Source organism: Chamaea fasciata, unplaced genomic scaffold (genome assembly GCF_029207755.1).
Source record: "Chamaea fasciata isolate MVZ Bird 193981 ecotype frontalis unplaced genomic scaffold, bChaFas1.0.hap1 SCAF_1, whole genome shotgun sequence".
Taxonomy (NCBI): Eukaryota; Metazoa; Chordata; class Aves; order Passeriformes; family Sylviidae; genus Chamaea; species Chamaea fasciata.
In genome coordinates, this window is record NW_027094086.1 from 98,071,587 (window position 1) to 98,085,085 (window position 13,499).

General features: G+C 39.3%; 1 protein-coding gene across 2 annotated transcripts in view; it reads right to left on the reverse strand.

The window, feature by feature from the left end:
• Nucleotides 1-7,693: 7,693 nt before the first annotated feature.
• ITGA9 (integrin subunit alpha 9) overlaps nucleotides 7,694-13,499 on the reverse strand; it is a 256,223-nt gene continuing 250,417 nt past the window's right edge. The window contains exon 28 of one of the 2 annotated variants that reach the window (XM_066190554.1): nucleotides 7,694-13,032. In XM_066190554.1, coding sequence (XP_066046651.1) covers nucleotides 12,934-13,032 — 99 coding nt within the window. In that variant the 3' untranslated portion in view covers nucleotides 7,694-12,933. The remainder of the gene's footprint in view (nucleotides 13,033-13,499) is intronic. The other variant, XR_010722201.1, reaches the window with a different exon arrangement.

The window sequence follows — 13,499 nt, forward strand, 5'->3', positions numbered from 1 at the left end:
GTAATTGCTGCAACACAGACATAGGAGATGCAGCTATCACCTGCTATTTTGGATTATGGCTCTTCAATATTCTTCAGGAGGACACCTCTAACTTTCAGTTATGTTTCTGACCAGTCTTTAACCTTTTAGGATGAGCCAAGCAAAGCAGAATTCATTTTATAGTTGTTATTAATACTGTTGATTGGCATCTGAAGAACAGTTTTCCTCTGGGTAAAACCTGCAGTGTTTTGCTACAGTAACATGTTTGGGGTGGCAGAGGTAAGGTACTTGTTATCAAACGCATGATGGTAAAATGCTAAACAGTAAAACAGTCTGTAAAGATCTGTACCAGAAGGAGGGAAAACTTTGAACTATGGAAACAATAAGAATGTTTCGTTATCACGGTGAGGTTTGGGATGGCTCTGTCTTGGTTTGAAGGACAAGTGTCTCCTAGGGAGGGGCAGGGCCTCCCTTGGAATGGAGAATTCAAACCCCCTCCCTCCAAATTATTATAATATAGAAAGTTAAAGGGCTCTCAGGCAAAGATATGGGGATAGGAATAACAGTTTTTTACTAGTATGTATAACAAGCCAAACAAACAACAACAACTACGGCATTAATAAAAATAAAGAGAACCAGGAACCCAGTATCAGCTTCCCTGACCATGGGTGCTTTCCCTTTTGGTGCAGTTCCAGTCACGGCCGGCAGGGGCGCTGGTGGCTCCCGGCAGGCAGGGCAGGTGTGATGATCCCCACGCGGCTGCAGGGGGCACTGTGGTGCAGGTTCGGGTACTACGTGGTGATGGCGGCTTTGTCCCAGACAGGAAAGGATGGAAGACATGGATCAGGAACTCCGGAGCTGTGGCTGAAGATGTAGGAGGTCTCGGTGGGCAGGGGGTGTGGGCTACAGAGTAGCAAAAAAACTCAGAGCAGTGCTCAAGAAACAGCCGGTGCAGGACAACAGTGACCCTGCTCCTAGCACAGCGACAGGCCCCCCTTTAGTGAAGCAGGAGGTAACAAAGTCCCAGTTCAGTGGCTGCTCCCAGGAGCAGGGGCTCACCCCACACCAGAAGAAATTGGACCAAGCTGGACTTCTGCAGCAGGAGTGAGTTCCTTTCCCCAAGCCATAGCTACACCCTCTCCTCCGAAGGCTCAGATCGAAAGAGAGAGAGTTTGCCCTCCCCGTCTCAAGCACCCAGCCATCAGTGCCTCTTAGCAACACAATGGGAAAAAATTCCCCTGATAACAAGTAAAGAAAAAAGGAAAGAAAAAAATCCTCAACTCCCAACAGGCTCAAAAGCATTATTGGGAAATTGGATATTTGGAGTATTTGATATTGGAAGCTTGGGATATTTGATACTGAGGATACTATATGTTTAGCCTGAAATACTGATTTTCCTCAGAAGTAGTCTTTGATGAGGGGAAAGAGCTATTGAAATAATTTACACTCCAAATGCGAAAGATCAATATTTTAAAACACCCCCCCCCCCAACAAAACAACCTGAAAGACTGAAAAATACTAAACTGATCTTGGTATTTCTTATTCTGTTATTATGTTCAGTTATTCAGTCTAGAACAAATGACAGCTGACTGTCATGTTTTAACTCCAATCAGCAACCCAGACCCATGCAGTTACTTGCTCACTCACCCACAGTGGAATAGAGGAGACAATCAGAAGAGTAAAAGAGAAAAAAACTCCTAGGTTGAGGTAAAGACACTTTAATAGGTAAAGCAAGACTTGCATGTACAAGAAGAGCAAAAAAAAGGAATTTATTCACCACTTCTCATGAGTGGACAGGTGTTCAGCCATCGCCAGGAAAGCTGGGCTCTGTCACACACAATGGTGCTTTGGGAAGACAAATGCCGTAACTCCAGATGTCTTTCCCTTCCTCCTTTCTTCCTTCATTTTATATACTGAGCATGAAGCCATGTTGTCTGATATACACCTTTGTTTAGTTCAGGTCAGCTGCCTGAGCTGTGTCCCCTCAGAGTTTCTTGTGCACACTTGCACACCCAGACTTCTCGGTGGTGGGGCAGCATGAGAATGTATTAGTTTTGCACAGCCTGGTTTTTGGTAGCAGAGGGGCCACAGAGGTAGCTCCTGTGAGAAGCTGCTGGAAGCTTCCACCATGTCCAGCAGAGCCAATCCCTGATGGCTCTGAAGATGGACATGCTGCTGGCCAAAGCTGGGCCAATGAGAGAGCTTTGTGATGATGTATTTAAGAAGAAACTCCAGACAAGGTGGGGGTAGAGTGAATTCCAGCCAGAGAAGAGGAAGAGGTGAGAACATGTGAGGGAAACAACATGGAGACACCAAGGTCAGTGAAGAAGGAAGGGGAAGAGGTACTGCAGGCATGGGAGCTGAGATTCCTCTGCAGACCGTGGTGGTGGCCATGGTGAAGCAGCTGTCAGTGAGGAGAAGGGAGGGGCTGGGGGGAAAAGGTGTTTTAAGGGCTTGTTTTGCTTCTCATTATCCTTCTCTGATTTTGTTAGTAATAAATTCACTTTGTAACCCTAAGCTGAGCCTGTTTTGTCCTTGAAGTGTTTTTCTCATGGTCCTTGTCTCAACTCATGAAGCCTGCATTTTTTTTTCCTTTTTCTCTCCTCTGCCCAGCTGTGGCAGGAGAGGGTGAGCAAGTTACTCCTGTGGGTGCCTGGTGTTGGGCCAGTGTCAAACCACATCAATGTCCATCCTCTGCTGTGCAGAGGAGCCTGGCTGCAGGGGCTCCTACACCACAGGAAGAGCCACATTCACGTGAGGGACAGCAGAGGGGGTGTCATGGCCCATCAAAGGCCCCCCTCTAAGTGGTCCCCAGACCCTGCACCAGAGCACCACAACATGATGCAACAAATGCTCAGTGTTGCAAGGAGGAGTGTCAAACCTAGCCCCCTCAGGGGAGGCACCTGGGCATTCCCACCTTGCCCAAATCTATATTAATCCATTGAATTCTTTACTTTTTGCGGGGTGGCAAGGACTCACCACCAAGAAGACCAGATGGAGGAAAGCCATGAGACATCATTGGGATCCTCAGGAGGGTGATATGTTTCTACCTGATCCCTGTCACTCTCCCCGATTTCTCTCTTTCTCTCTCTTTCTCTCTCTTTCTCTCTCTTTCTCTCTCTTTCTCTCTCTTTCTCTCTCTTTCTCTCTCTTTCTCTCTCTTTCTCTCTCTTTCTCTCTCTTTCTCTCTCTTTCTCTCTCTTTCTCTCTCTTTCTCTCTCTTTCTCTCTCTTTCTCTCTCTTTCTCTCTCTCTCTCTTCTCTCTCTTTCCCTCTTTTACTATTAAAAAAATCTCTTTTTTTGGCACCAATATCTAACTTTGGTTTTAATCAAGTTCTGTAGTATATTTTGAAATTCTCTGGGTTCAGTCAATATTATTCACAAAGTTTTCTTTCTCTTCTGTGTTTAATTGGTTCATAACAGTATCTTACCCAGGACATAGTGTTTGGTCACCTGTATTCAAGAAAGATTGACTCAGAACAGGAAGGAAGGAAAGGAACTACTTAAATTAAAAGACTTTGAGAGGAAGAGAACAAATTGAGAAGAAAATTACCATTAAAAACACCATCAAAACAAAATGTTAGAATAGTCTTTAGCAAGAATAATAAGGAAAAAAATTAACTGGTTCTACTGGACTTTGTTCAGTTCATAAAAGGAAAGATATGGAATAGTTGCCAATGAAAATAGGAGACTGAAACTGAGGACCTTCCAGTTCCATGTCCCTAACTGTGTTTCAGAATTTCAGGAAAATGTGTTTATTATTTTGAATGGCAGGCTTGTCCTTTTTTTATATGACTTGTCGACCTCCAAAAATAGTTTCAGTCTTATACATGTCTGTCTGTCTGTCAATCTCTCTACCTCCCTCAGATTTCACATTTATTAGTGATTTGACAAGGTACGCTTCAGCCTGGTTAATAAGTTTGATGAAAAGAGACATGAGGAGAGGACCACAGTTTCTGACCTAACCTCCCATAGGCCTCAGAACTGCTGATGTAGTTGGGGAAACTGCCAGTTTTCAGGTCAAACCTTTTGGGTCTGAAACAAGTGCGACATATTTCAAACTAAGTGCAGGTTGGGGAAAATCACTTAAATTTAAGTTAGCCTTCTTATTCAGACAAATTGAGAGAGAAGGGTAATTAATACCAGTTATGAAGCAGAAGAAAAACTTCAGAAAAAGGCCGGGGAAAAAACTGGCAGTATTTGTAGAATGGAAGTGAGAGTGGGACAAGCACAGCTGAGCAGGCAGTAGAATATAAGACAAGCCTTAACATGTGTCACCTGGTCAAGGTGAAACATGGGTCTCCCCTTTGATGAAGCTATGTCAGGGATACAGTTTTGAGCTAAGAAACAGGGCCACATGCTACCTTGATTCTGGCATTTGGCAATCTCATAAAAAAAATTTCTGTTTTCATACACAGATTTGATTTCTCATCCCTCACCCTGAAAACTAAAATGGAGAAAAGTATTTTAACACATTTATATCATCTTCTATCCAATCCTATATATATATATTTCATTAATTTAATACTGAGAAAGTATTCTGACCTCTTAATAGGTAATCACTTCATTGTCAGTTTCCTACTCTGTGCCATTCACCTAAAATCAACACAGTAAAATAATAATTTTAATAGTTAGTCTGATCATTTAAGTTAGAAAAAGGTAAGGGGGCAGATCATGCCCAGTTCTCAAGTGCCTTATCTCCATTGAGAGACTGATGTAGGACAGAATACATTCTCTCTATGAAGTGCTCTCTGCTGGATAAAGCAATCACATCCTTTACTATTCCTTCTATCTTTTCTGACTATAGCACAGAGCAGCATCATTAAGATTGAATTAAACAGCTCTCAGATTGCAAGTCCAGAGGAATATTGCTTAAATTACAGAAATTACTGTACATTACCACTTACACAGGATTAGTGCAAAACTTTGTCTCATTATGCATGTCCTTCAGCTTCAGGGGAGCCCATCTGAGTCCCTTCTCACTTGTGCTGGTATAAATCTAAAACAATTTAATGCAAGTCAATACATCATATCTGAATGCATATCTGCAACAGGGACACCTCTGCTCAGGGTTACTACTTCATTAATTTCTGATTCTTTACAGCTGTTTAACTGCATGTCAATTTTCTAAAACATTGCATACCTAGAAGTTCAAGCATTAAAATGGCACTAGCTGCATAAAAAGCAAAGTAGAAATGAACTAGAAATATATGAATTATTCCTTTCCAACACTCACAGATTATAGCATGATCAAGACATGATGAATTGACTTTCATTGCTCTTTTTAAATAAGATTCTACTGTTGGGGGTTAGATTTGTTTCTTTTTCACTTGTAGAATTTTTCCCATAAGTTGCTAGGAAACTAACTACTGGGTACTTATAGGTACTTAAGCAGAACAAAGGGGCCAAAGGAGAGGAGTTGTAGCACCTGGTTACACTTCCTTGGGTCTCTGGAAGTTTCTCTCGGAGGGAGAGATAATGCAAGTTTTGGGGGCAGGTAAAGGACAGAGCTGGAGGCAGCTTCACTCTCTTGCTCTTGGCATCAGAGAGAGGATGGCCAGGCTGCTGCTTGCTGCAGGAGGAGTTCTCTATCACCAGAAAGTCTGGTCCTGAGAAATCTACCATCATCTGCTCATGTGCCCTAGAATTCTTAGCTCCTCCTCTGGCCCTGCTAGAGCTGGGCCAGCCCTGTTCTGCCGTTGTGGCTTCTTCGGCAGTGCTTTGAGGGGTTTTTTTGCTACGCTGTGGCCCCGCACTATCCCGCCCTGCCAGGACATCCCTGCTGTTCCAGTTACCACTGTGGAGCTTCTGATATATCTCATCCACCAGCCCGGGATTTTCCACCGTTCCAGCTTGGTGCTCTCAAAGTCCTGCAGGGGCACCGAAATCAGACTGCCCCGGGCTTTGTGAAACAAAGCCCCTTGAGGTTCATGGTTCTGTTTATTATTAATGCTGTAGTTGTTGTTTATTTGCCTTGTTATACCTAGTAGTAAAGAACTGTTATTCCTATCCCCATACCTCTGCCTGAAAGCCCCTTTAATTTTCTAAATGATAATATTTTGGAGGGAGGGGATTTGAATTTTCCATTCCAAGGGCGGCCCTGCCCCTCCCTAGCAGACACGTCTTTCAAATCAAGACATCCACTCATTCTTTATTTCTGTTGAAACCACTTGCAAATAAAATCTCCATTTGCAGCCATTTGAAATATTGAAATTTCGGATTTGCTGTAGTAAATAAAGTCATATGGCTTTAAATTCATTTGTACATTTGAATCTTCACAAAATAGCTGTCTTCATTGTATTTTAATTCTGGTAATAAGCAAAGTGGGGCCAGAGGACACTAAAATCTACTTTGCATCCTTTATGTCTCCCATGACACTGTCCTTAGGCCTTTGGTATCTCAGTTATCCAGTGTGTTATGCACTCGGAATTTTAATCAAATCAAGACATCTTACCCAGTACTACTCAGGTCAATATGCAACTTACTAGACCCAAAAGGTATGGGAGGAAGTCTCTCATCTTTTTCAAGAGGTATTTCACTACTAAATGGAAAAGATTTAGCAGGGAAACTTCCATTACATCCAAGCCAAAAAGCAGAGCAATGGCAGGCACAGACAGCAAAAATGTCAGACCAGCTCCAATCCACACACATGAGCCAGGCTGAGCAGCATGTTAACAAATAACCTGGTTTTTTCATTGTTAAAGAGTATCTTATTTTTCTTGAAGTTTCATCTAGTTCTTCCTTTCTTGGTGAAACTGGAAGAAACAAATCTGCTAAAAGTTGTGGGCTTGATTTCTAAAACAAAGCCAGTTTGTCATAGAAGTCCTACAGGGTTCTTAAAAGCTGTCTGGGCTAACACAACACACAAAATCCTGCTATGTACAAACTGCTGTTCTCTGCCTACCAAGAAGACAAGAAGTGAACCCCACAGAGGGCACCGTTAGCTCACCAATCCTCTGGCCCCAGATGGGGATGTACTCTGCCTGCTTACACACACACATATACATACATGCTCACATGATAACGAAGAGATTTTAGTATGTCCAAAAGTCCGCTTATTGCTTTAGCTGTTGCAGCACTAGTGCTTCCACTAATCTCCAAAAGCAAACTGGGCATTGCATTCCTGTTGGCAGCAGCATTCTCCTACCACTATTGCCCAGCAATAACTGAGAACATTTATTTTTGCTTTGAAGGGTACTACCTTCATGTCAGAACCCAGATCTACTTTGAACTCTCTAATGCTTTTGGCATTGTGGTATATAAAGCTGTGGTCTGCCACCAGTACAAATGTGCTCTGAGTCACAGGTTAGATTCTAACTCTGCCCAGCCCGTTCTTAGATATATAGCCAACAGTGTTAATGCTGAGGAAACAGACTGCTTTAGTATGTCTGGAGTACATTGAAACACTTAAGAGTTGTAGAAGTAAAAGCTTACATTCAGCTTCTGCTCACTATAGAGGTGACCAGTAAGCATGGGGACGTATAGAGTTGAAAACATAATTTCATATATATTCTTTAGTTACTATATTCCAGCCACTATGGACTATAAATCCTCACAGGAAAAGCACGTGAAACTAGAAAATTCAACTTTCATCCAAATTCATAGATTGAAACAGAACTCAAGTTACACAGGTTGACACTCTTATCATAGGTCAGTATCACCATCTCATGGGGTTTGATTTGATGTTGATAAAGCAAGGCTGATGAAATAGAAATAATTCTCACAACCTTTATTTTATTTCAATGGTTTTAAAAAACTGTAGTCAAGTCAGTTGTACTCTTTGTCTCCAAACAGTTTGATGTTATAAATCATAAAATTACAACAAAATATGTTAATTATACACACACAGGTAAACACATACCATATATAGTATTTAATTCAAACATACAGGAGAAAATGTCTCACCCAGTTAATGGAAAAGTACTAGAGCTAGACGAGGACAATAACTGATAAAATTATATTATTAGGATAATTTTACAGTCATTTTTTATTCCAAAAAGTTGTATTTTTTGTAAACCTGACGTTTCCTAAACAGTGCAAGTGAATCAGAATACAGGTGAACACAAGCTTCTAAATACAGGTGACAAATACAGTGACATCAGTAAGAGTGAACACATTCTTCCAAACACAAGTTCACAAAAAGAAACATACAATTTTACAATATATAAGCAGTGACATTCTGATATAAAGAAGGGACGATGGTGCAAGTACTCTACTGTGCATGCAAATCAAGCTTCAAAAGCAATTCGTCTTCAGGCCAGTTTAATCAATGCACATTCAATGAACAAAATTCTACTTTAATTTATATCCAAGAAACCATAGCAAGTGGGTAAACTTGGACAAAGGCTAGAAATTAGTTCCATGACTCCCTTAATTCTTTAGTGAAAGCAGTATTATATAATTCCATGTCAAATGGATACCATGCTTTAAACTCATGCAAGACTCCAAAATGTGCCCATAAACAGAAGACATTCAAGAAAGTTGATACTCAATATTGTCAAAGAAAGATTTTTCATATCTACTGCTTTCAGCAAGCTGGGCTACCTGCACATTTCTGACTTGGTGTGTGGGGTCATTACCATTCATGTATTTTGGCATAGAAAGGGCTGTTTTCAATGCTATGCTTGGCATTGCAGAAGTCTTCCCCATTTTGAAATTAAAAGATTGCTTAAGTGGTTTACAGGGTTGGAATTTACATCAGGCATAATTTCTCTCTCAGATAACACAAGTAACCTGTGAGATGACTTCAATTCAGGGGTTAAACCAGTATTTTCTACAGTTTGCTGACTTCCTCATTACGATTAATCAAATAAAAGAACAAGTTTATTCAGAAAAAAAAATAGCAGGTGTTTTTGTTAGCTACAAGGGCCAAGAGAATACCAGTGACATTCTTGAAGCACACTAGTTGTGCCATTGCTTGGGAAGAAATTTCAAGACCCAAACCCCTTGGTTTTTAAATGAAAACAGCTGTGAAAGGTGGTTTTATCCCTGTGCTGTGGGCCGCTGAAACTGTGAAATAACTGTGATCTTCTTGAAATCAAGATGGAAACTACACGGGATTGCAACAGCACCACCTCTGCATTAAGTAATATTTTTCTTTGATTCCCTCCCCCGCCTTCTTTCCTGATCATCTTTTTCTGAGATTGCTTTCTTCATATCCTAAAAACAACTTCAGGGGTACTATTTGTAAGAAGACACCTTGTACACTGCAAAGTTTAGCTATCTTAGATATCAGAGCATTTGAAAATGTTACTGCCCCACTTCTAACCTTCCTCCTGCATAGCTTATAGCTAGTGTAAAGTGAGTCTGCTGGGAAAAATGGCAATGTAACTTCAGCAAACCTTTCACTGAAGTTATCAAAGAAAACTGATGAGATTGCCTCAAGATGGATTGATTGGAGAGCACTTGTACAACGACTACCCCCAGCCTCTGTGCAAGCAGAACAGCACAAACTAACAAGTAGCTGACAGATGGGAACTCCCAGAGCGCTAAAAGCAATTTCTAAAGTAACCATGTCTCTAGATATTTATGATGATTTCTTAATTAAAATTAAGCAATTCTATAGCAGAGGTTTATTCTAGACATTCTTGAAGTGTGTTACATTTTCATAAGATTTTGGGATTAGAAACTGATTGCAACCAACTGATAATAGTGGGACTTTTTGTTTGCTTTTTAAGAAGTGGAAAGATGCATCTATAGTACTTTAATATGAAGAACTGGTATGATTCATTGTCAAGTCTTGCTTGAAAGCAAGCAAAAGCCACAATGGAATTTGATTTTAAAAAAGGGAGAAAACAATTTGGAGAGTAAAATCAAAACGATCCATGACAACAAAACAACTGAGTACCTAGCAGTGATGATACTAGAATTTGTGGACTATTTCATAAATATGGCACTTACCTGGCCAACAGCTAGATTTTCACTAAGAGATGACTTATGCTGGACCAATTCTATGACAATTCAAGTCAGAAATGAAAAAGTCCAGTGTGGGCTCAAATGTGATTTACCTTTATTTGTTTTTTTAAAAATAAAACCACTTTTGCTTTGCAACAAAAGTCCAATAAAATCTGAAATGTTGAATTTGTAATTTTTTAAAAATCTTCTTTATACAGTTTAAAAAGATATTTCAAAGGTATAACTAATTTTGATTTTTAAAATACTGTAAGGAAGCATTTCTGTCAGATTTCAAAGTAAAATTTTGTTTAAAAAGTGGAAATTGATGATTTCAGCTTTTCAAAGGGAACTTTCTCCTTTTTTTGAATGGAAACTTTTAAATTCAGTTCGATTCACAAGTAGTTTCACATGTGTCCTGAATTATTTTTTCAGCAATTTTACTTTTTAATAATTTTTGGGGGGATCAGTTCTAGAGAGGGCAGATACTGGAGATTCTTACAGGTAATACAAAGACCCCTTTTTAACCAAGTACTTTAAGCAATTTCAATTTATAGCTGTGAATCAATCTCACATCCATCTGACTTAGATTTTTTAAAGAGAAAAGACAGACAACTAGCTTTTGTTGTTTAACAAAACTAACCAATGCCAGATATACACTGCAAGGAATTCAACAACCCTCAGTATTAAAGGCAGATTTAGATTAGATATTTGAAGGAAACTCTACTGTGAAGGTGATGAGAAACTGGAACGGGTTGTTCAGAGAAGTTGTGGATGGCCAGTTCCTGGAAGTGTTCAAGGCCTGGTTGGATGGGGCTCTGAGTAACCTGGCATGGCCATGGGCAGGGAGTTGGAACTAGATGATCTTTCAGGTTCCTTCCAAAACAAGCCATTCTATCAATCTTTGACTTTCTCATAATACAGCAGTTCAAGGCCAGAAGGGATTGGGCTTTGATTTGGATTTGGTCTAGCAAAGTCTCCCTGCCTATGGCAGGAGCATTGGAACTAGATTTTTAAGGTTCCTTCCAACCCAAGCCAGTCTATGGCTCTTTCTCTAGATGATAATAGATCAGTGCAGTCAAATGCCACCAGCCTTTTGGTTTTGCACTCTCTTGGAAAATCTGTACTCCACTACATGTGCTTATAACAGGATTTCGCTATGGGTTTTGGCTTAAATGATCATTTGTCACACAGAATCTGTCAAATCAACAACAATTGTTTTAAGAAAGATGGTTGAATAGACTAACAGTTTTTCTTGTCAGATGTTGAATCAATACACTTAATTCACTTTAAAACTATTTTTCCGTAATACATGCACATAGCTAATAGTTAAATATCGATCAATACTGTAGTAATAGCAGACACTTGATGATGGTGGTGGTAAAAAGCAAACAGGAATATGTTTTTATATTTTTATAATTTGAAGCTACCATGAATATGGCAAGGAAGAGCAAGACCTGTTCTCAAGGAGATTTCTTGCATGTTCTCTGTGTTCAAGTTTCCAAACTTTCAACTGTTCTTTTACCACACCCTTAAGGAAGAAGACATCCTGCAGCCTTTTAATCCTGGTTTCACTTTCTACCACAGAGCTTGGCCCTTCTTTCCTTTACTTGGATTTTATACCAACATGAAATTTACTCCATATTTACACAAAGTGCAAAATACAAGTAGAATCTAAACCCAAGTGTTACACAGTTCCACTATTTCTATTCAGTAATCCAAGAGCTTTTTGAAGAAACTTGTTTGAATTAATTACAATTGGATTTCTTCTAATTCAACAAACAATTTGTTAAAGAATTACCAGTAATAAAAGTGGCAAGCTGAGATCCAATAACATCTGCATCTTGACTTAACTTCCTTCTAAATTCTTGAGGAAATACATTCAGTACTTGGAACACCCAGATAGGCAACCTCAAGATTCAAATACCCAAACACTTTAATCCTTGCATCTACTTATCTCTCTTAAAATTTTCATATAAACAAACTCATGACTCAAGTATATAACTTACATGGCAGACATATTGCTCATAGCGTGTAGCAATGTATCACTTGCTTTGATAGCAAGTACAGTAAATTTGCTTTACTGTACTATTAACAGTAGCATTAAAACTATCCATCTTAATATTAATATTACTTAATTACTTTTTTATTATTATTATTATTTAAAGGAATTTGTCAATGCCATAGTGGTCGGCCCAATTATATATCCTTCTGGTATCTCAATTGTACAGTCCTAGAGACTGCAAAAGAACACTTCCCAGAAAGAACATTCTCTGGTGCCTTCTTCAGTGAGCCAAAGCAAGCTACATCTTGCTACACGTCACTGTAGAAATGTTTTTATCCTCTTCCATCCAGGCTAGCAAAGGACAGACTCAAGATACAGAGTATCACAACTGTGAAATACTTTAGGTTCTGTAGCTTATAAATCAAACACCAAATTTAACTTAAAGAAGGAGACTGTAAAAAGATGTTGGCCTATTTCTATTAAATGATCTATATATGATATTACCAAGCCTTGTGAATTAAGCATATGAGGATTTCAGCTACTTTTATCTGCAAATCTCCCTTTTCTTTCTTGCATTGATGTTTAAAAGTACAATAGAATTTATATATATATATTTCCAAAGATTTAGCCAGATATCAGTGCTTGAGTGAACTATATAGCTATTCAATAGAAATTATAAAACATTGATACAAATATAAAGACATACTCAATATAAAAAGCTTGTATTTATAAAAAATATTCTTAGGTAAAAGTCTTCCCCTGAGGGCATACTACATAGTTGGATTCATAAATATTGCTCTGCATTGCAGCTTGGTTACCAAAGTTCAAAGTTCTACTCTTAAATGAAGTGTGAATTGCTCCAGTCATCTGACATGGCTGCAGTGGTTGCCTCAGAATATATTCCCTAGGTTTTGGGAGTAATAAAGACACAGCATCAATGGGGGCTCCAAAAAATCTGGAGAAGATTCCTTCTTCCACATATGGAAGATACAAGAGCAGGATCTATACACTAGCGAGTATATGTCACATGACTGGGCAGTTTTGTTTTCATGGGCAGTTTACTGGTTTTTCTGGACCCAGTTCCAACTATCTTCATTCTCCTTTCTGCTCTTTTCAGCCTCAATAATTTCTTTGTACCTCCGGCGGAAGAAGCCCATCTGCAAATCAGAAGAGATGACAGTGGTAAATTATTGAATCATTAAATTGAAACTTACTTTGTCAGTATGACAGATAACATTATGCAGAAAGAACTAGCCCAGGAGTTAGCCTCTAATTCCTACAAGTGCCAATCTGAAATATTAGCTCCTTATTTACATCAGTATAAATGAGATCAGACTGGGTCCCAAATCTTCATAAGCACTCTGCTCGTTATAGATGAACTACACTGAGGTGGAAGTCCTCTTATATGAAGTATGAGCTAAAAAAACAAAAAAAAAGCATATGAAGTATTTATAATAAAGACAGACCAGCAGAGGCAGGTACAGGTTTATTGGTTTAAAATAGAGACTAATGCTAAATTTGCATCAGAACTTAAATCCTGGATAACTCTTGGGTGTTGAGTAAATGCTGACAGTGTTTTATGAATAGTACTCTTAGTGTCTACAACTGCACAAAACAAGAGGGA